The sequence below is a fragment of the Molothrus aeneus genome, chromosome 5, assembly GCF_037042795.1.
Source record: "Molothrus aeneus isolate 106 chromosome 5, BPBGC_Maene_1.0, whole genome shotgun sequence".
NCBI lineage: Eukaryota > Metazoa > Chordata > Aves > Passeriformes > Icteridae > Molothrus > Molothrus aeneus.
The window spans coordinates 70,309,968-70,330,809 of record NC_089650.1 but is presented as its reverse complement, the minus strand read 5'-3'; the positions used below and the strand labels follow the sequence as shown (position 1 = coordinate 70,330,809).

General features: G+C 60.4%; 2 protein-coding genes across 2 annotated transcripts in view; one reads left to right on the top strand and one right to left on the bottom strand.

Annotated features, from left to right (window-relative positions):
- The window catches only part of SND1 (staphylococcal nuclease and tudor domain containing 1), a 79,218-nt gene that overhangs the window by 7,830 nt on the left and 50,546 nt on the right, over window positions 1-20,842 (bottom strand). Inside the window, exons 12-16 of the mRNA XM_066551111.1 lie at window positions 20,452-20,552; window positions 16,509-16,619; window positions 14,801-14,873; window positions 13,453-13,594; window positions 8,842-8,951 (exon numbers count right to left, since the gene is read on the bottom strand). Of these exons, the coding sequence (XP_066407208.1) occupies window positions 8,842-8,951; window positions 13,453-13,594; window positions 14,801-14,873; window positions 16,509-16,619; window positions 20,452-20,552 (537 nt within the window). The remainder of the gene's footprint in view (window positions 1-8,841; window positions 8,952-13,452; window positions 13,595-14,800; window positions 14,874-16,508; window positions 16,620-20,451; window positions 20,553-20,842) is intronic.
- LRRC4 (leucine rich repeat containing 4) lies at window positions 363-2,954 on the top strand. The gene has a single exon (XM_066551112.1). The coding sequence runs from the start codon at window positions 497-499 to the stop codon at window positions 2,465-2,467; it is 1,971 nt and encodes a 656-aa protein (XP_066407209.1). The 5' UTR covers window positions 363-496; the 3' UTR covers window positions 2,468-2,954.

Sequence of the window (20,842 nt, the reverse complement as noted above, 5' to 3'; positions counted from 1 at the left end):
TGGCCGCGCTCGGGGGCTGCCGGGCCCCCGCTTAGCCGGGCCGGCCCCCCCCATCCTGCACCGCAGCCTCCAGGAGCCATTTTGTCTTTTTTTTTTTTTTTTTTTTTTTGGGAGCCGGCCCCCCCCCCCCCCCCCCTCGGTCCCGCGCCCCCCGCGCTCGCCTCGAGCCCCCCCGGACCCCCCGATCCCCCTTCCCCAGGTAGGTACTGGCGAGCGGGGCCGGGCGGGGGGGGTTCCTTCTCCTCCTCTCCCCCCACCCCCCCCTCCCAGCACCTACCGCTGATTTTTCCCCCCCCCCCTTAAATTTTAATTTTTCCCTCCTCAAACCCCTCTCCCCTCGGAGCCTCCCCCCGACCCCGGCACCCCGACCCCCCCCTCCCCTCCGGCCGGCGGGGCCCCCCAGCTCGTGGGAGCCGGGAGAGGGGGGGGCCCCGAGCCCGTTCTCCTGTTCTCGCCGCCATCCCCAGACGATGGTGAATGATGAACGTGCCACACCATGAAGCTCTTGTGGCAGGTAACTGTGCACCACCTCCGCCGCCACCGCCGCCACCGCACCTGGCCGGGGCTCCTGGCCGCCTCCCTGACCCTGCACGCGTGGCTCCTGGCCACGGCCGCCGCCTCGCCGGGCCCCCAGAGCTGCCCCTCCGTGTGCTCCTGCAGTAACCAGTTCAGCAAGGTGGTGTGCACCCGCCGCGGCCTGGCCGAGGTGCCCCCCGGCATCCCCTCCAACACCCGCTATCTCAACCTCATGGAGAACAACATCCAGATGATCCAGGCGGACACGTTCCGCCACCTGCACCACCTGGAGGTGCTGCAGCTGGGCAGGAACGCCATCCGGCAGATTGAGGTGGGCGCCTTCAACGGCCTGGCCAGCCTCAACACCCTGGAGCTCTTCGACAACTGGCTGACGGTGATCCCCAGCGGGGCCTTTGAGTACCTGTCCAAGCTGCGGGAGCTGTGGCTGCGCAACAACCCCATCGAGAGCATCCCCAGCTACGCCTTCAACCGCGTGCCCTCCCTCATGCGCCTCGACCTGGGCGAGCTCAAGAAGCTCGAGTACATCTCCGAGGGCGCCTTCGAGGGCTTGTACAACCTCAAGTACCTCAACCTGGGGATGTGCAACATTAAGGACATGCCCAACCTGACGCCCTTGGTGGGCCTGGAGGAGCTGGAGATGTCGGGCAACAACTTCCCCGAGATCAAACCGGGCTCCTTCCACGGGCTCAAATCCCTCAAAAAGCTCTGGATTATGAACTCGCAGATCAACCTGATCGAGCGCAACGCCTTCGACGACCTGACGGCGCTGGTGGAGCTCAACCTGGCCCACAACAACCTGTCGTCCCTGCCCCACGACCTGTTCGCCCCGCTGCGCTACCTGGTGGAGCTGCACCTGCACCACAACCCCTGGGACTGCGACTGCGACATCCTCTGGCTGTCGTGGTGGCTGCGGGAGTACATCCCCACCAACTCCACCTGCTGTGGCCGCTGCCACGCCCCGCTGCACATGCGGGGCCGCTTCCTGGTGGAGGTGGACCAGACCTCCTTCCAGTGCTCGGCGCCCTTCATCATGGATGCGCCCGCGGACCTCAACATCTCGGAGGGGCGCGTGGCCGAGCTGCGCTGCCGGACGCCCTCCATGTCCTCGGTGCGGTGGCTGCTGCCCAACGGGACGGTGCTGAGCCACGCCTCGAGCCACCCGCGCCTCTCCGTGCTCAACGACGGCACCCTCAACTTCTCGCACGTGCTGCTGACCGACACCGGCCTCTACACCTGCATGGTGACCAACGTGGCCGGCAACTCCAACGCCTCGGCCTTCCTCAACGTCAGCACGGCCGAGCTCAACACCTCCAACTACAGCTTCTTCACCACCGTCACGGTGGAGACCACCGAGATCTCCCCCGAGGACGTGTCCCCCAAGTTCAGCAAGCCCGTGCCCACCACCTCGACGGGCTACCAGCCGGCCTACACCACCACCACCACCGTGCTGGTGCAGACCACGCGCCCGCCCAAGCAGGTGGCCGTGCCCACAGCTGACGCCGGCGACAAGCTGCAGACCAGCCTGGACGAGGTGATGAAGACCACCAAGATCATCATCGGCTGCTTCGTGGCCGTGACGCTGCTGGCCGCCGCCATGCTCATCGTCTTCTACAAGCTCCGCAAGCGCCACCAGCAGCGCAGCACCGTCACCGCCGCCCGCACCGTGGAGATCATCCAGGTGGACGAGGACATCGCGCCGGCCACCGCGGCCACGCCCGCGGCCGCCCCGGCCGGTGGGGCAGGGGAGGGGGCCGTGGTGCTGCCCAACATCCACGAGCACCTCAACTACAACACCTACAAGGCCGGACACGGCGCCCACTGGACAGAGAACGCGCTGGGCAACTCCCTGCACCCCCCCGGGACCACCCTGGCCGACCCCTATTTAATCCAGACCCACCCCAAGGAGAAAGTTCAGGAAACCCAGATATGACTCTTTTTTGGGGGATTTTTCCTGCTTTTTTTTGGGTCGTCGTCCCCCCCCCCTCCAACCCCGGCCCCAAATTATTATAAACGCAATAGATGCACAAAAGCAGAACTCCAAAAAGAAGGAAACCCAGGAGAATTCCTCAATACTAAGGAAAACCAGGAGAATTCCTCAATAATAGACACAACTTTTGTACAGGGGGGGGGAGAGACTCTTTTTCGTGTACATGCTTCTATAGCCAACCTCGGGGCCGAGAAGAGCAGCAGATTCTATTAAAATTTAACGAAACCCACCCAAAACTCCTACAAAAAACCACTATTTTCTAACTCGCAGGTTCTATTTAAACACAAAAAGAAACAAACCAGGAGAAACAGAGGAGGAAAAAAATAATCGGTAATAAGAGGAAAAATCCCCGTGCTCGGGGACGAGCGGCGGTGCCGTGGCGCGGGGGGACACGGGGGACGCCGGAGCGGTGGCGGGAGCTGTCGGGGTGTTTCTGGGGGGGTTCGGGGTGTTTTTGGGGGTTATTTGGGGGAGGGGGTGAGGTCGGCCCCCCCACCCCGCGGCGCTGCCCTTGGCCGCGCGCCGGCGGCTCCGGCGTCACCGGAGCGGGATCTCGGCCCCGCGCCAAGACCTTCCCAATGCAATAAAGGAATGGATTTTGGGGGGTGGGGGGCTCGGGGGGGGCGGGGGGCGCAGCCTGAGGGCTGGGGATGGACGTCTGCAATGTATTCAAGCAAAAAATTCCTCAAAAACCCACGGGAAGGGGGGAAAACCCCGCAAGCGCCTGGGGGGGTGGTTTGGGGGGGGTATCTGGGGGAGGGGGAGAGCGGGTGCCCCCCTGCTTTGCTCTGCACCCCCTTTCCCACGGTGTTTGTCACCCCCCCGGGCCTCCCGGACCCCCCGGCACAGGGCTATGGCTCCTGGGGGGCTGGGGGGGCCCCCACGGGAGACCTGACCAATGATTGTAACCACCTTCACTAAAAATGGCATTTTTAGTCCTTTTATTTGATTGGGGGGGAGGTGTGGGAAACACCCCCCCCGTCCCCGGGAGGGGGTGACAATGGGGACACCCCCCCCAAGGGCTGCTCATGGAACGGGGAGGGCTGGGAGAAATTAAGGGCTTGGGGAGGGGGGGGAGGTGACAATGGGGGGGCCACCAGCATCGGAGGTGGCGCCGGGGGGGGTCCCGGTGGGGACCCCAAGTGCCTCGTGGGGGTCCTGAGGGGATGAGGGGGTTGGAGGGGTCGGGCAGCAGCGATGGGGGGGCCCCCCGGTTGCTCGGGCACTAGAATTACTTTAGTTTCTTGTTTTAGCTTTAAAATGTTCTTGGAGGGGGGGGGCAAAGCTGAGCTAAAATTTAGGGTTTGGGGTGTCCGGAGGGGTGGGGGAGGAAGGCGGGAAGGAGATGCAGAAGTTCCCTCTCGGGCTGTAAACGCTGGAAGGATCCGACTGTACCGCGAATCCAACAAAAAAAAAAAACAAGTGTATTTTTGTATTTTAATAAATATTGTTCCAAATTTGTAACGCCGAGTGCCCGAGGGGTTAAACGGGGGCGCTCGGGGGGGCCGCGGGGGCCCCCCCTCCCCGCCAGCCTCAAAGGGGTTTTTTGTCCTCTCAGCAGGAAAAGCTTTGGAAAAATCGCAGAGCGGGAAAGGGAGATGGAGGGAGAGGATGGAGGAGGGGAGGGGGCGAGGACAACTGGGGGTGACAACAAGAACTGGGGGGAACATCGGGGTGACAAGAACTGAGGGGGGCTAAAATTAGGGGGTGACATTGGGGTGATGAGGATTGGGGGGCGGGACATGGAGGGTGACATGGGGGGACAATTACAGGGTGACACTGGGGGGAGTGATGAGAATCGGGGGGTGACAGCAGCAGGGGGGCACTGGTGGGGGGGGACAGTGGGACCCTGATGTGGGGCTGGGGGTGTTGGGGGTGACACCCCAGGCTGGGGGTTCCCGGCTGGAACTGGGATTGGAGGGAGGGAGGAGGGATTGGGATCAATCAGGGGCACTTCCCTTGCCCAGGAGGGACAGGGGGACAGCAGGACCCCCCCTCTGAGGGGACAGTGGGATCACTGAGCCTGAGGGGACAGCAGTGTCTCCCATTCTGTGAATGGGGACACTTTGAGGGGACACCAGGAGCCTTGGCTGTCTGGGGACATTGGGACCTCCAGGCGGGTGACAGGACACTGGGACCCCAGCCTGGACACGGGGTGCCACCCCCAGGACAAGGGGTGTGCTGGGCACTGGTGGTGGGGACAGGGACACAGGGACAAGGGACACAGTGCAGGGACACAGAGTGTCCCTGTGGCGGTGGGAACATAGGGACCTTGGATAGTACCAGTGTCCCCAAGGTGCCACCTCCACCCCAGTGCCACCACCACGTCTGGGGCACTGAGCCCCTCCCGCAGTCACCACACAGCTGTCAGGGTTCAGTGTCGGGATTTGGAAGACTTTTAGGATTTTTGCTATTTTTGGCGGATCCGGGTCAGTTTGTCCCAAAATCGTATTCCTGCTTTTCCCTTAATTCCTGAATTTTCCCACCCAAGCCAATCTGGGAATGCCAACACATCCTGTTCATCTTGGGGTATGAACCCCCCGTCCTCCCTGTGCTGGGGACAGACAGGAGTGATCCCAAAAATCTTGGGAATGCTGCAGGGGGCTGGAGGGATTTGTGGATTTTATTAGCACTGATTTTAGCCCAAAATTAGAGCAACTAAGTTAATCATCATCATCATTATCCCATCCTAATCCTGATCTTGATTTTGATCCTGATCCTCAACCTCATCCTCATCCCCATCCCATCCCATCCCATCCCATCCCATCCCATCCCATCCGCATCCCACCCCATCCTATCCCCAACCCCTCTGGTTCTGGACCCCCCCCATCCTGCCAGCTCCCACTTTCAGGAATTCCATCATATCCATCTTGCTAAGGACAACCCCTGTGGCACCCTGGAGCACCCCCAGGTCTTTCCCTGAATGATTCCTTCAGACCAGGGTGGGAATCAGGCCCTGAGATGTGGGGAAAGGCAAATACTGACAAATTAAATCCAGGGATTTTTAGGGAATGACAGGGAAGTCCCCATGGCAGCAGGATTTGGAGTTCTGCTCATGCCTCCTCCGGCATTGGTGGCTCTGGAGGGAGTGGGGTGGGGTGGGATGGGGTGGGATGTGGGACAATGCAATGGGACACAGTGAATGCTCCAAGCACAGGGCTGGGATTGGCCCTGGGATTGGGATTTGTGCTGGGATCACTGCTGGGATTGGGATTGACTGTGGGATCAGGGTTGGGATTGGTGCTGGGATTGGAGTTGGGATCAGTGCTGGGATCAGGCTGGGATTAGGATTGGGATCAATGCTGGGATCAGGCTGGGATTAGGATTGGGATCAGTGCTGGGATTAGGCTGGGATCAGGGTTGGGATCAGCACTGGGATCAGGGCAGGACTGACCCCCTGGGAATCCACATCTCCAGCAGACAAAAGGCACTGGAACATGTGGGGGGGCCGGGGCAGTTTCCCACATTCCCGGAGAAATGCTCCTGCAGCTCCTGCAGGATCGGCACGGCCGCGGAGGAGCCGAGGGGCTCCCGGGGGTCCCCTGGGCCCTTCCCGGGCGCTGCGGGAGCCGCGATCCCGCCGGAGCATCCCAGCACCCCCTGCCCCCCACGCTGCGGGGCCGGTTCGTCAGCGGCGGCTCCGGGCCCGTGAGTCAGCAGCAGCCGGAGCCGCTGGATAAAAATATCCCACGGCTGTGGGGGTGGGCAGGGACTCGGCTGCCGGCGGGAACGCGGCCGGGGCCACCGTGGGAACCGCGGGGACCCGCACCGGGACCCGCAGCCGGAGCCGGGAATCGGCCTGGGCGGCATCCGGGCTTCCCACGGCCTCCCTGCCACGGCATTCCTGCCCTGCATCCCCAGCTCCTGCCCTGCATCCCCAGCTCCTGCCCTGCATCCCGAGATCCTGCCCCGCATCCCGAGATCCTGCCCTGCATCCCCAACTCCTGCCCTGCATCCCCAGCTCCTGCCCTGCATCCCGAGATCCTGCCCCGCATCCCCAGCTCTGCCCTGCATCCCCAGCTCCTGCCCTGCATCCCCAGCTCCTGCCCTGCATCCCGAGATCCTGCCCCGCATCCCGAGATCCTGCCCTGCATCCCGAGATCCTGCCCTGCATCCCCAGCTCCTGCCCTGCATCCCCAGCTCCTGCCCTGCATCCCGAGATCCTGCCCCGCATCCCCAGCTCCTGCCCTGCATCCCCAGCTCCTGCCCTGCATCCCCAGCTCCTGCCCTGCATCCCCAACTCCTGCCCTGCATCCCCAGCTCCTGCCCTGCATCCCCAACTCCTGCCCTGCATCCCCAACTCCTGCCCTGCATCCCGAGATCCTGCCCTGCATCCCCAGCTCCTGCCCTGCATCCCGAGATCCTGCCCCGCATCCCGAGATCCTGCCCTGCATCCCCAGCTCCTGCCCTGCATCCCCAGCTCCTGCCCTGCATCCCGAGATCCTGCCCCGCATCCCCAGCTCCTGCCCTGCATCCCCAGCTCCTGCCCTGCATCCCCAGCTCCTGCCCTGCATCCCCAGCTCCTGCCCTGCATCCCCAACTCCTGCCCTGCATCCCGAGATCCTGCCCTGCATCCCCAGCTCCTGCCCTGCATCCCGAGATCCTGCCCCGCATCCCGAGATCCTGCCCTGCATCCCCAGCTCCTGCCCTGCATCCCCAGCTCCTGCCCTGCATCCCCAGCTCCTGCCCTGCATCCTGAGATCCTGCCCTGCATCCTGAGATCCTGCCCTGCATCCCGAGATCCTGCCCTGCATCCTGAGATCCTGCCCTGCATCCCCAGCTCCTGCCCTGCATCCCCAGCTCCTGCCCTGCATCCTGAGATCCTGCCCTGCATCCCCAGCTCCTGCCCTGCATCCCCAGCTCCTGCCCTGCATCCCCAGCTCCACGTGGCCTCTCCACCGCCACGTTCCTGGGCAGCAGCCCATCTTCCCACGGCCTCCCCACGACATTCCCGGGAAGCGTCCCGGCTTCCACGTGTCCTCCCTGTCACAGCATTCCTGGGAAGCAGCTCCGGCTCCATCTGGCCTCCCTGCCACGCCATTCCCGGGCAGGTGCAGCGCCTGAGCCTCCGGAATGTGCCGAGGCAGCGGAGCGAAGCCCTTGGGATGCGGGTCAGCAATTCCCGGCAGCGCGAGATGCTGAGCAGGGAGGGGGACGACTGCAGTGTCCCCGTGTCCCTGTACTCCTGTGTCCCTGTTCCTCCATGTTCCTGTATCCCTGCACCCCCGTGTCCTCGTGTCCCTGTTTCTCCATGTTCCTGTATCCCTACAGCCCTGTGTCCCTGTGTCCTCATGTCCCCGTGTCCCTGTTTCTCCTCATTCCTGTATCCCTACACCCCTGTGTTTCCCTATCCTCAGGTCCCTGCATTCCCATGTGCCTGCATCCCTGTGCCCCTGTGTCCCTGCACTCCCACACCCCCGTTTTCCCGTGTTCCCATGTCCCTGTGTCCCAGCATTCCATGTCCTTATGTCCCTATGCCCCTGCATTCCCATGTCCCCACAGCTGGCACCACTGGCCTGCAGCTGCTGCCACATCTGGATACACACCCACATCTGGACCCACACCCGCATCTAGGTATACAGCCACAACTGCACCTGTGTCCACCACATCTGCACCCATGGCAACATCTGGATCCAGAGCCACAGCTGTCACCGTGCCCACAGCTGCATCCATGTCAACATCTGCATCCCTGCCCACATCTGGATCCATGCCCAAAACTGCAGCTGTGTCCACATCTGCATCAACCGTGTCTGCAACCACAGCCACATCTGGATCCATAAATCCCATCTGGATCCATAATTCCCATCTCTATCCATGCCCACATCTGCACCAGTACCAACATCTGGATGGGAGCATCAGTCCCTGAATTTTGGCTCAGCAGGACTGACAGTCGGGGGGGAAGGATCCGGTATCCACCTCGGAATTGTGAATCACGGAAAAATTACCCAAAATGGGCCCCGAGCTCCGGAGCTGCAATCAGGGAAATCACAGGAGTTCCAGGGAATTTTAATATTTGGAGACATTAATGGGAACAGCTTCAAACAGGGGGATCCATCCGGAACCCAACCCCACATCCAACCTCACATCCATCCTGCACCTGCCCAGCGCACTCTCAGTATCCCCTGGGATCTCCTGGATCTCTCAGTATCGCCTGGGATTTGCTGGTGACACCTCGGATCTCTCAGAAGCACCCGGGATCTCTCCATATCCCACAGGACACTCCTGGTATCCCCAGGATCTCTGGGTGCAGCTGACAGCTGCTGCCCCCGGATCCCCCTGGATCCCCCCGGACCCCCCGCGCCCGGCTCCGGCCGTACCTCCCTCTGCAGCACGAGCTCCTTGGTGAAGAGCGTGGCCTCCTCGCTGAAGGGCTCCCCCTCCTGCGTCAGCCCCGGCACGTTCCGGGCACCCCGCGGGCACTCGATCCCTGCAGGGAAACCGGGAAGGGTCAGCGCTTGGGAACGGCAACCTGGGAAGGGCACCCCGGGAATGGTCAGGGCCTGGGAATGGCAACCCAGGGAAGGGCTGGGAGGGAAGGGGATACTGGAAACAAGGGAGATGTGAGCAGCTCCAGTAGGGTCCAGGGGTGGCATGGCTGTGGGACAGGCTGGGACAGTCTGGGATGGAGACAGAGGGACAAACAGGAATAGGGACACGGGGACGAACAGGAATAGGGACATGGGGATGTGTCCGCAGGGATGGGGACTCAGGGACAAACAGGAATAGGGACACAGGGACAAAAAGAGATGGGGATGCAGGGGCAAGCAGGGATGGGGACACAGGGATGTGTCCGCAGGGATGGGGACTCAGGGACAAACAGGGATGGGGACACAAGGAGACAGGGATGGGGACACGGGGACACATCCAGCCCCCCACCCAGATCCCTCTGTCACAGCCGCTCCCCTGCCCCCCTTCTCCCGCTGCCCCCGGGATCCCCCTGCTCCAGCTCAGAGCACAGGGAAGTCCTGCATTATTAATGATCATTTACATAATTTGCATAATGAATGAAGTGCCGGGAATACAGCTCCAAGCTGGAGCCACGAGTGAGGAGGTGACACATCCCCAGGGCCATGTCAGTGTCACCAACACCCAGGGACACAAGGACACAGATCCTGCCCAGAGCCCATCCTGAGGGACAATATCCCTGTGCCACCAGATCCTTCCCCATCCTCATCCTCATCCTCATCCTCATCCTCATTCCCAGCCCTGTTGTATCCCCATCCCATCCCATCCCAGTCCCCATTCCCAGGTCGTGCTGCCTCCAAAGGAAGCCATTTCCAGGGCATCCAGCAGGAGCTTCCCAGCCCTGTCCCTGCCCTTCATGGCACACACATCCTCTGTCCCCAGAAATGGGGACGGAAAGGGGGATTTCTGGAAAAGGGGAATTCTGGGAAACACAGCAGAATGTAGGATGGGGAGCAGGAAATCCCGGGATCTTTGTTCATTATTTGGAACCATCAGGCTCCCCCAAGATCTGGGATCACCCCAGGATTCTCCTTCCAGCACTGGGTGGGCTCTGGCATGGCTCTGATCCCAACCCTGGCTCTGATCCTGACCCAGCACTGATCCCAAATTTTTCCAGCAAGGAGCATCCACCAGTGCCGCATTGGGAATGGGAATGAGGGGCTGGAGCTGCCCGTCCTCCTCCATGGAAGGGGCCAGGGGGGCTCATGGGCCACAATGGAATTCTTTCCCTCAAAATAACAAGGGATGAGCTGAGGAAGCAGCAGAATCCTTAAACTCTGCCAGCTCCCAGCTCCTCGGGGCTGGGATCCCGCTCCAGATCCTCTCCGGCCTCTGACGCTTCCCAAGCCCACCTGAGGGAAGGTTCTGGAAGAGGGAAAGCTCTGAAGGCCGGGCTGGGCGCGCTCATCCCCCCAGGAACGCTGGCGGGAGCGGGGAGGGGACGCTTGGCACCCGGAAAAGTTCTCCAGCACTTTAAAAATAGCAGCTAATCCCGAATCCGCGGCTGTGCCGCGCTTCCCGGGAAGCCGTGACGGATTAATGAGGGATGCGGCTGGAAGTGCTGCAGCCACCGCGCTCCCCTGGGCTTCCCAGAGAATTCCAGCACAATCCTGCCCAGCCAGGGCCAAGGCTGGGATGGAGGGGGCGGCTCTGGGGCTGCTCCCATCCCGGAATCAGCCCCGGAGGGATGGGGGCAAGAATTCCGCAGCATCCCGGAGTACCCTGCGGCATCCTGAGCATCCCAAGGTATCCCGCAGCGTCCCATGGACATTCCAGAGCATTCCTGGTGACCCACAGCAGCCCTGGGATATCCTGAAGCATCCCAGGGGCATTCCACAGCATCCCAGAGTATCCCACAGCATCCCTGCAGGATCCTGCACCAGGATTCCAGGAGAAATTCCTCCCTGGCCCTCAGTGGGAACAGACAGAACAGATCTTTCAGGGAGAATCCCTTGGAGCAAGGACCCTTCCAGCCTTGATTCCAGGGATTTGAGCACTTTGCCCCCTCGCTGTGCCAGAGCCACAGCCGGGATCGGGATCTGGGATGGCTCTGGGCCGGGATCAGCTGTGCCGGGGCCGAGCGCCAGGGATCGATCAATCTCCCACAGGATTTATGGATTTTGGGAGCAGGGGAGGTGAGCCGGAGGGAGGGCACACCCAGGAACTGCGGGAGTGGGACTGGAATGCCGAGGATCCACTCCGGATCCCGACGGGAGCAGCACTGGCACAGCCCCACGTTGGGAATGCTCACAGTGAAAAACCCCGGATTGCCATCCCCGCCTCCCAATCCCGCAGCTCCCAGGGAAGATTTTGGACCCCTTGGAGCCACTTGGCCACTCCAACATCCCCAGAGGTGCCCCCTCATCCCTCGGGAATCCTCCCTATCCCAGCCCCCGCTCCGGGAAGGCGTCAGGCTCCGGAGTTTTGCCGGGAGAGAGGAATTTGGGATTAAACCGGCGCCTGTATTTGCACATATTTATAGTGCTCTGACGGATCTATTTTAGCTGGAAAGCCGGGATGAGCTCCCTCGGGAGCATCCCTGGAGTCACATTTTAAGGGACTTGGCATCTCTTTCTGGTGCTCATTTGCATTTGATATCCATAAAAAAGGCAGGCGTTGATAAAAGGCGGATATTTATCCTATTCCTGGCTTGGCAGAGGAGGGTTGGGAATGGCACCGGGGAGAAATCCAACAAAAAACAGGGAAAATAAAAGCCAGAAGGTCCCACCAGGATCATGGGATTCTATGGGATGGGATGGTCTTGGGGATGCATCCCTTCTAGAACAGAGCAGGGTGGAGCAGGATTCCCAATGGAGCAGGAATTCCCATGGAGCAGGATTCCCAATGGAGCAGGACCAGAGAGCAGGAGTCCCAATGGAGCAGAAATTCCCATGGAGCAGGGATCTCCAAAGAGGAGAACCATGGAGCAGGGATGCCCATGGAGCAGGGACTCCCATGGAATAGGGACTCCCCTGTGGAGCAGGGATCGCAGCACCAGGAGACATCCCAGCATCACTGGGAGTAGGGATGGAGCCCCCACTTCCCAAAGGCCATCCCAGTGCCAGTGTCCATGAGGGACAGAGACAGGACACATTCCCAACTCTGGGAACAAAGGGATGGACAAAGAATCCCTGACTCCATCCTTGCTCCCCCTAGGATAAACACTTCCACCTTTCCCAGTGTTTGATCCTAGGATTGAATCCTTTAAATGCTGATGGAATTCCGCCTCATCCTCATCCCCATCCTCATCCCATTCCCATCTTCATCCCCACTCTCATTTTGATCCTCATCCTATCACCATTCCCATTCCCATTCCCATTCCCATTCCCATTCCCATTCTCATCCCCATCCTACTCCTCATTCTCAATCCATCCTATCCCCATCCCCATCCTGGCATTCCCTCCCTTCTCCCCCGTTTGTGCTTCCCTACCTGCTCCCAAGTTTTTTGGGTGGGATCACCCTCCCCAGTCCCAACCTCCCCCACCCCTCCCAGCCTGGCCTGAGGGAGCTCCAGCGTTAATTGTGACCGCTCATCCCGGGATGTCCCAGTCCAGGGAATGTTCCCATGCCAGCCCAGGGGATGTTTCAGTGCTGATGCCCAGAACCCAGAGGCGCCAATCCCAGAACCCCACAGTGCCGATCCTTGGATCCCAAGGTGCCAATCCCATGGTGCTGATCTCAGAACCCGACAGTGCTGATCCTGGAATCCCGCAGAGCCGATTGTGGGAACTCTGCAGTGACAATCCCGGGACCCTGTGGTGCTGATCCCAGGAACCCCATGGTGCCAATCCCTGGAACTCCGCAGTGCCAATCTGGGAACCCCGCAGTGCTGATCCCAGAACCCCGCGGTGCTGGTTCTGGGAACCCCGCAGTGCCAATCCTGGGATCCCACGGTGCCAATCCTGGGAACCCCACGGTGCTGATCCCGGAACCCCGCAGTGCCAATCCTGGGATCCCACAGTGCCAATCCTGGGAACCCCACAGTGCTGATCCCGGAACCCCGCAATGACAATCCTGGGATCCCACAGTGCCAATCCCAGGAACCTCGCAGTGCTGATCCTGGGAACTCTACGGCACCAATCCCAGGAACCCCATGGTGCCAATCCTGGAACCCCACAGCACTGATCCCAAAACCCTGCAGTGCTGATCCCGGGAACACCGAGGTGCCGATCCTAGGAACCCCATGATGCCAATCCCGGAACCCCACAGTGCTGATCCCAGAACCCCGCAGCGCCTCTCCTGGGATCCCATGGCACCAATCCCGAGATCCCACAGCGCCAGTCCTGGGAACCCTGCAGTGCTGATCCCGGGAACCCCATTATGCCAATCCCAGGATCCCATGGTGCCGATCCCGGAACCCCACAGTGCCAATTCCAGGAACCCTGCAGTGCCGATGCCGTGGTGCCAATCCCAAATCCCTGCAGTGCCAATCCCGGGATCCGGCGGTGCTCCCGGCTCCGTACCTGCGAGCAGGAAGGTGATCAGGCAGGTTTCCTTGGGCAGGAAGAGCTTGAGGCGGGAGCCGCTGAACACGTACTCCACCACGGCCTCGGAGCGGCCGGCGCGCTGCAGGAAGGGCAGGAACTGCTTCGCCTTCTGCGTGTCCTGCGGGAAAACGGGAATTCAGGGACCCCGGAACCCCCACGTGCGGGGCCGGGAGTGGGGGCTGCTCCTGTCCCTGTGACAGCTGGGGTGTGACATCTGGGCACGGAGCTGAGCGCTTCCAGCTGGGAATGGGCTGTGCGCCCCAAGCACAGCCCAAATCCCAAATATATCCCAAAACGCATCTCCAAATACATCCAAAAATCCCAAATACATCCCAAATATATTCCAAAATGCATCCCAAATCCATCCCAAAATCCCAAAAATACTCCAAAACACATCCCAAATGCATCTCAAAACACATGTCAAAATACATCCAAAAATCCCAAACACATCCCAAAACAAATCCCTAATGCATCTCAAAACAAATCCCAAATACATCCCAAAATGCATCCCAAACATATCCCAAATCCATCCCCAAATCCCAAAAATACTCCAAAGCACATCCCAAAATGCATCCCAAACATATCCCAAATCCATCCCCAAATCCCAAAAATACTCCAAAGCACATCCCAAGTACATCTCAGAACACATCTCAAAATACATCCAAAAATCCCAAATCAATCCCAAAATCCCAAAAATATCCCAAAACACATCCCAAATACATCTCAGAACACATGTCAAAATACATCCAAAAATCCCAAATAGATCCCAAAATAAATGCTAAATATATCCCAAAACACATCCCAAATACATCCCAAATCCAGCCAAAATGCATCCAAAATTCATGCCTAAACCCATCCCCTAATCCATCCCAAATACCCCCCAAAGCCCATCCTTTCCCCCCGCACAGGGCAGCTGCCTGGATCAGCAGGACAGATCCAGCCCCATTTCCCCATTTCCCCATTTCCCCCATCCCTAACAGAGCATCCCATCATTCCCCTTTCCCAGGATCTGCCCCTCCCCATCCCAGCATTGAAGGGCTCCACAGAAATCCTCAAAAATATTAATTAATTGAGGAGAACGTAATGAGCTCTGCTGGGAGGTGTGGGGATCCCCAAATTCCCTCATCAGAGCGGGGCAATCCCGGATTCCCACTGGCATTTCTGGTTCCCAGGCTATGGGGCAACTCCCGGTTTATTTATCCAAGGAAAAAAGGGAAAAACCCCCCAAGGAACTGCCAAAACAACGGCACGTGTGGGTTTTATCCCGCTTGATGTCCTGAGGAATTCCTGCCCATCCCATGTGCCCGAGGGGATGGATCCTTACTCCAGAGATGTCGGCCACCCTGTGGATTGGCACCTCCTTCTTGCTGTGCAGCCCCTTCCCGTTCTTGATGGCCCTGGAGAGGAGAGGGAGTGCTGGGAATCAGCTCCTGCTGCAGCAGGATGGGAGCTGGAGCCTCCCCTGTGCCCGCCGGGACACCCGGGCTGTCCCAGCCATGGAACAAGGGGAATGCCACAGATGGAAGGCACTGAACGCAGGGAAAACCAGCGGGATGCTGGAGCTGCTGCCAGATCCAGGCCCAACGCTGGACTCGGATCCAGATCCTTGTCTCGGCACAAGGATGCAGGGCTGGGATGTTCCCCTGGGATGTTCCCTCGGGATGAGGCCACCAAGCTCTCTGTCCCCACCTGGAGCCTGGAGTGTTCCCTCGTGCCCCAGGGCCTGGCCTGGAGGGTTGGGAAAGGCTGGAGTGTGCCAGGATTCTGGCAGAGCCAATGGTCTGGGGTGTGATTCCAGGCTCTCTGAAGAGCTGGGAATGCTGAATGGATCCCCCGAACTGCTCCAGGCCCTGCACCACAACCTCATCCCAAATCTCAGGGTATCCCATTCCTGCTGCTCCTGGCATGGTCCCAGAGCTGCCGGCTCCTCTGCCTGGTGCCAGCACAATCCTGGATTTGGGATGTGCCAAAGCTCCCAATGGCATGGATGAGCCACCTCCACCACCTGATCCACTCCAGGATCAGGCAGGAACATCCAGCACCTCCACCTGGGGACATCCAGGCTGAGCCCCAACCCTGGAGTGTGGCTCTGGCTCCAGGTGCCACATCCTGGCCCCATATCCAGTTCCAGGTGCCAAATCCCAGCCTTGTATCCGGCTCCAGGTGCCACATCCCAGTCCCACATCTGGCTCCAGGTGCCACATCCCAGCCCTACATCCAGCCCCAGGTGCCACATCCCAGCCCTACATCCAGCTCCAGGTGCCACATCCCAGCCCTACATCCAGCTCCAGGTGCCACATCCCAGCCCTACATCCAGCCCCAGGTGCCACATCCCAGCCCTGTATCCCGGTGCCCCCTTGGCAGCTCCGAGCTGCTGACTTCCTGCCAGGCTTCCCAAAAGGCACATTCCAGGCGCTGGGAAGGAGCCTGTGAGCAATCTGCCGGCCGCCCACCGCCCGGGCACGGCTGGGTGGGAGCGGGAGCAGCTCTCTCCGGATCGATCCGCCTTTTCCCAGCAGCCAGCCCTGCCCGGCGAGGCGCCGCAGCCCCCTCCAAGCTGCTCTTCCCGGCTCTCGGCATCGTGCCGGGATCTGCTGCCAAGGAGGAGCTGAGATCCCACCATCCCCGCCGGGCTCAGCCGCCACGGAGCCGCCTCCGGAGGGAGCGGGGCCGGGCAGGGAAGGGTGTCCATCGCCATTCCAGCGGGAGCCTGGGATGAGGGACAGGGACATGAGGACACCTGGGGGGCTCCTGGGGCTGGGAATGGAGTGGACATGGGGGGCACCGGGATATGGGATCCTCTGCATGGGGAGCTGGGCTGTGCACACCTGGATCTGGCGTACCCGAGACACAGCTGGGGACAGACAGGTGCCCAGGGGACACAGCTGCAACAGGACAGAGGGACATGGGCAGCTGTGTGCGGGAATCACCTCAAACCACAGGGACAGGGCAGGGGGACACGGGACAGGGGACACAGGACGTGACAGGGAGAGCACAGGGGACCCCTCAGAGCCCCCCAGCCCCGCGCTCACCGGGCCTCAGCTGCCAGCAGCTCATCGTAGTGCGCCGAGCGCTGGTCGTCGTCCTGTCGGTAGCGCAGCACCGTGGCCAGGCCCTTGCTGACCAGCGCCTCCGCGATGTTGCTGTGGGAATGGGATGGGATCGGGGTGGGAATGGGGCAGGAGATCCCAGTCCCATCCCATCCCAGTCCCATCCCATCCCATCCCACCCCAGTCCCATCCCACCCCAATCCCATCCCATCCCAAGGGAAGGCCTTGGAGTGACACATCCCAGCTCTCTGGGCACAGAGGGGGACCCAAGCTGGGCTCATGCCACAGGGAGAAGCCTCCCAGGAGCACCCCAAAAATCTCACCCCAAAACTCCCCTCCCACCCCAGCCCAAACGCAGCAGGCTCAGCATTCCCAGCCCACAGGAGCCTCCTCCTGGACTTCCCAATCCCGTCACTATTCTCCAGGAGCAGGGGGTGGGCACTGGTTTGGAGGGGGGGGGGCGCCACCCCCGGATTCCCCCCAAAAACTGAGGGGTGATGGCCCCCAGCCCACAGGAATTTCCTTGATTCCACCATCCCACTTTTTTTCTGGGAAATAATTTGGGCACCAATTTGGGGGGGTTGGGACAGGGAGACCCCCCCACCCCCATTTCCACGGGAAGGGGCTGGGAGCAGCCTCTCCCAGTGAACTGGGATTTCTGGGATCAGCAAGAGGGGCCTGTGCCAGGCAGGGGTGAAGCCATCACATTCCACTGCTTTAAGCAAATCCATGAATTCTCCTTCGCCAGCACTTCTCTAATTCTCCTCCAGTCACCGCCCCCCCACACTAATTCCCTCAGTATCCCCAAAAAAAGAGGATCTGTCCAGAGGATGGAGGGACTGATCCCTTCCCAAATCCCGGGTGTGCCCCTTCATGAGTGGGGGGAAGGGCAAATCCAGCACCGGGAGCCGAAATTAGGTCTCGGAGCAGGGGGAGGAATCAAAAAATTCGGGATTGGCAAGAGACAGAATCGCTGCAGCCGGAGCAGCTGCGGCAGCCTGGGAATGCTGAGCACTGGGAATAGCATCCTGGGAACAGGCAGCTCGGGAATGGGCACCCCAGGAATGGGCACCCTGGGAATGGGGACCCTGGGAATGCTGGGGAAGGAGCAGGAGCTGGGGGAGGCCAGGGAAGGGCCAGGGAGGCTCCCAGCGCTCCCTGACATTCTCCATCCCAGACATCCCACTCCCCACCCCAGTCAAATCCTGCTCCTCATCCTGAACACATCTCACCCCATCCCAGCTGCATCCTGGAAATGGGTGTGGAAAAGTGTCCCCTCCCTGGGCCACTGGAGAGCCCGGAAGCTCTGGAGCATTCCCAGCACTCCCAGCCGTGAAATTTGGCTGCTTCCCAGTGCCAGAGCACTTCACTGGGCTGGATATCCCGGGAAAAGCCCAAATTCTTTCGGGGTTCAGAAGTTTTAAGGCTCAGAATTCCCACGGGGACTGATCCTGGTGCCCAGGGAAGGAGGGCAAGGGGGAGGGAGGCAGGGATAATGGCTCAGAGAAGGAATTCCAGCACATGAATTCCAGACCCTGCTCCAGCCTGGCTCCCTGGGAGGAACCCCCCCATTCCCACCTCCCAGCAAAGCTCTGAAATGGAGCTGGAGCTGGGGCCTGGAGGGAAGGAGCGTCCCCCAGTTAATCCCAGATCCCAAATTAAAGACTGGGAATATGATGGGAAAAATCTCCTTAGCCTGAAAAATGCCCATTAGGGAACTTCAAGCCAAAAATGTCAATTTTTAAGCTCCTCCCACGTTTCCTTTCCCAAAGGAAGTTTTGGAAGGGTTTCATCCCACCCGAGGTGGTGCCCAGCATGGATCGGGATCAGGATCAGGATCAGGATCAGGATCAGAATCAGGATCAGGATCAGGGGTACCAAACCCATCCCACCCCCTAAACATCAAATCATCCCAAACTGCAGCATCCAGCCCCACTGCCCCCAGGGAAGGGATCTCCCACTCCTGCCGGGAATTGCACCTGGAATTACAGCACAGGGTGCTCCTGAAATATGGGGTTAGGGATTTCTAGCTTTTTTTTTTTATGGGGGATGATGTAGGATGCTGTGGGATGCTATGGAATTGTCCAGGATGCTGTGGAGAGCTGTGGGATGCTCTGGGATCCTAAGGGATGCTCTAGGATGCTGTGGAATGCACCAACATTTTGAGGGCAGGGATCAGGCCCAAAACTTGGAGGAGATGGAAGGGAGAAGTGGGATGGAGGGATCCTGGGATGCAGGGGGTGACACAAGGAGGGGTAGACAGGGATGCAGGAGGGAAATGGGCAGGATGCAGCCAGGGATAGAGGCTGGGAGATGAGCAGGGATCCGGGCAGTGATCCAGCAGGGATCCAGGCTGGGAGATGAGCAGGGATCCAGCAGGAGAAGCTGGGTTTGTTCTCCAGCCCCCCCAATCCCAGTGCCTGGAGCTGGGATTGGGGCTGCAGCTCCTGCCCTGGCTCCCGCCCCGGCACCGCCGTGCCCAGAATCCCAAGCAGGCTCAGCCCAGCCCAGATGCCGGGCAGACACTCCAGGAGGACAAGCCAGGCTTTATTCCCTGCTCCATCCCAGCCTGGCAAAGGCCTCGGGACACAGACCCTGCTCTGTTCCACCCCCGGCATCCCGGGATGCAGCACTGGGAATGGCACAGGCACTGAGGAACATCCTGGGATACAGTACAGGGAATGGCACTGTGCAACATCCCAGGAATGGCCCAGGCACTGTGGAACATCCCGGGAATGCAGGGGCAGCTCTCCCAGCGCTGGGATTAGGGAGCAGGAGAAGGCAGCTCTCCCAGGTTTTGCAGGGAAGGGAAGGAAGGGAAGTGCAGCTCTCACAGCCCCTGGATCAGGGAGGGAAAGGCAGCGCTGCAGCGCTTTGGGCGCTTTCCAAAATAGCTGCTACCGGGAAAAAAAACTGGGAAAGCAACCAAGGGCCTATGACAAATCCTCCCTACGCAGCTCCCGGAGCCACTGCCAGCCAGAGGCTCGGCCTATCCACAGGGATGTGCCAGAGGCTCGGCCTATCCACAGGGATGTGCTGGAGCCTCGGCCTATCCACAGGGATGTGCCAGAGGCCTGGCCTATCCACAGGGATGTTCCAGAGGCTCGGCCTATCCACAGGAATGTGCTGGAGGCCTGGCCTATCCACAGGGATGTGCCAGAGGCTCGGCCTATCCACAGGGATGTGCCAGAGGCTCGGCCTATCCACAGGGATGTGCTGGATCCCTGGCCTATCCACAGGAATGTGCCAGAGGCTCGGCCTATCCACAGGGATGTGCCAGAGGCCTGGCCTATCCACAGGAATGTGCCAGAGGCTAGGCCTATCCACAGGGATGTGCCTGAGGCTCGGCCTATCCACAGGGATGTGCTGGAGGCCTGGCCTATCCACAGGAATGTGCCAGAGGCTCGGCCTATCCACCTGGATGTGCCGGAGGCTCGGCCTATCCACAGGGATGTGCCTGAGGCTCGGCCTATCCACAGGGATGTGCCAGAGGCACTGGCACCCCGTGCCCTGAGGGGGAAAAATCACAAATTCTGGCTGAGGGGAAGCTGCTCTGGAACACTCCCCACTCCTGAACCTTCTCATGGAGAAGGGAAATCAGGGAGGGGTCCCTTGGGAAGGACAAACATCCCAGGATACACAGCAGGGATTAATCCTCCAAAGCCACTCCCGAGGCAGCTGGATGGGGGGAACCTGATCCCAATATCCCCCAAAACTGATGCAGCTGTGGGGGGGCAGGTGTGGGGGGTCCAGGCAGCAGCATCCCAATGTATCCCACAGAATCCAACGCTGGGATGCCGGGAATGGAGGCTGATCCCAGGCCAAGTGGGGAGCGAGCCACCCTCTGACCCCACAGAGCCCTGGCAGGGTGGGAATGCCAGGTGGGAATGCCAGGCAGGCAGGGCAGAGGCCGGGGAGGACTCACATTCCGCCGATGGAGACGGTGGCACAGGTGCGCTCCGAGAAGGCTGGCACGGTGTCGGTGGCGCTGCTGGCGGGGCGGATATAATCCACGGAAACGTTCACCTGGAAAAGGGAATGGCTCAGGGCTGGCACTGCCCGGCCCCTGGCCAGGGCCCAGATCAGACAGCCTGGCCCTCATCCTCATCCTCTCCATGCCCAAACCTCTGAGATCAGCCAGACAGGCTGTCATCCCCATCCCATCCTCATCCCCATCCTCTCTGTGCCCACATTCCCACTGCCAGTCTCCAGGCCCTCTCTCCATGCCCAGGGAATGGAGCCGTTTCCCAGCGGCTCTGGCACCACCAGAGCTCCCAGGCACAATAAACCAGGAGCTTCCAGGCAGGACAAGATCC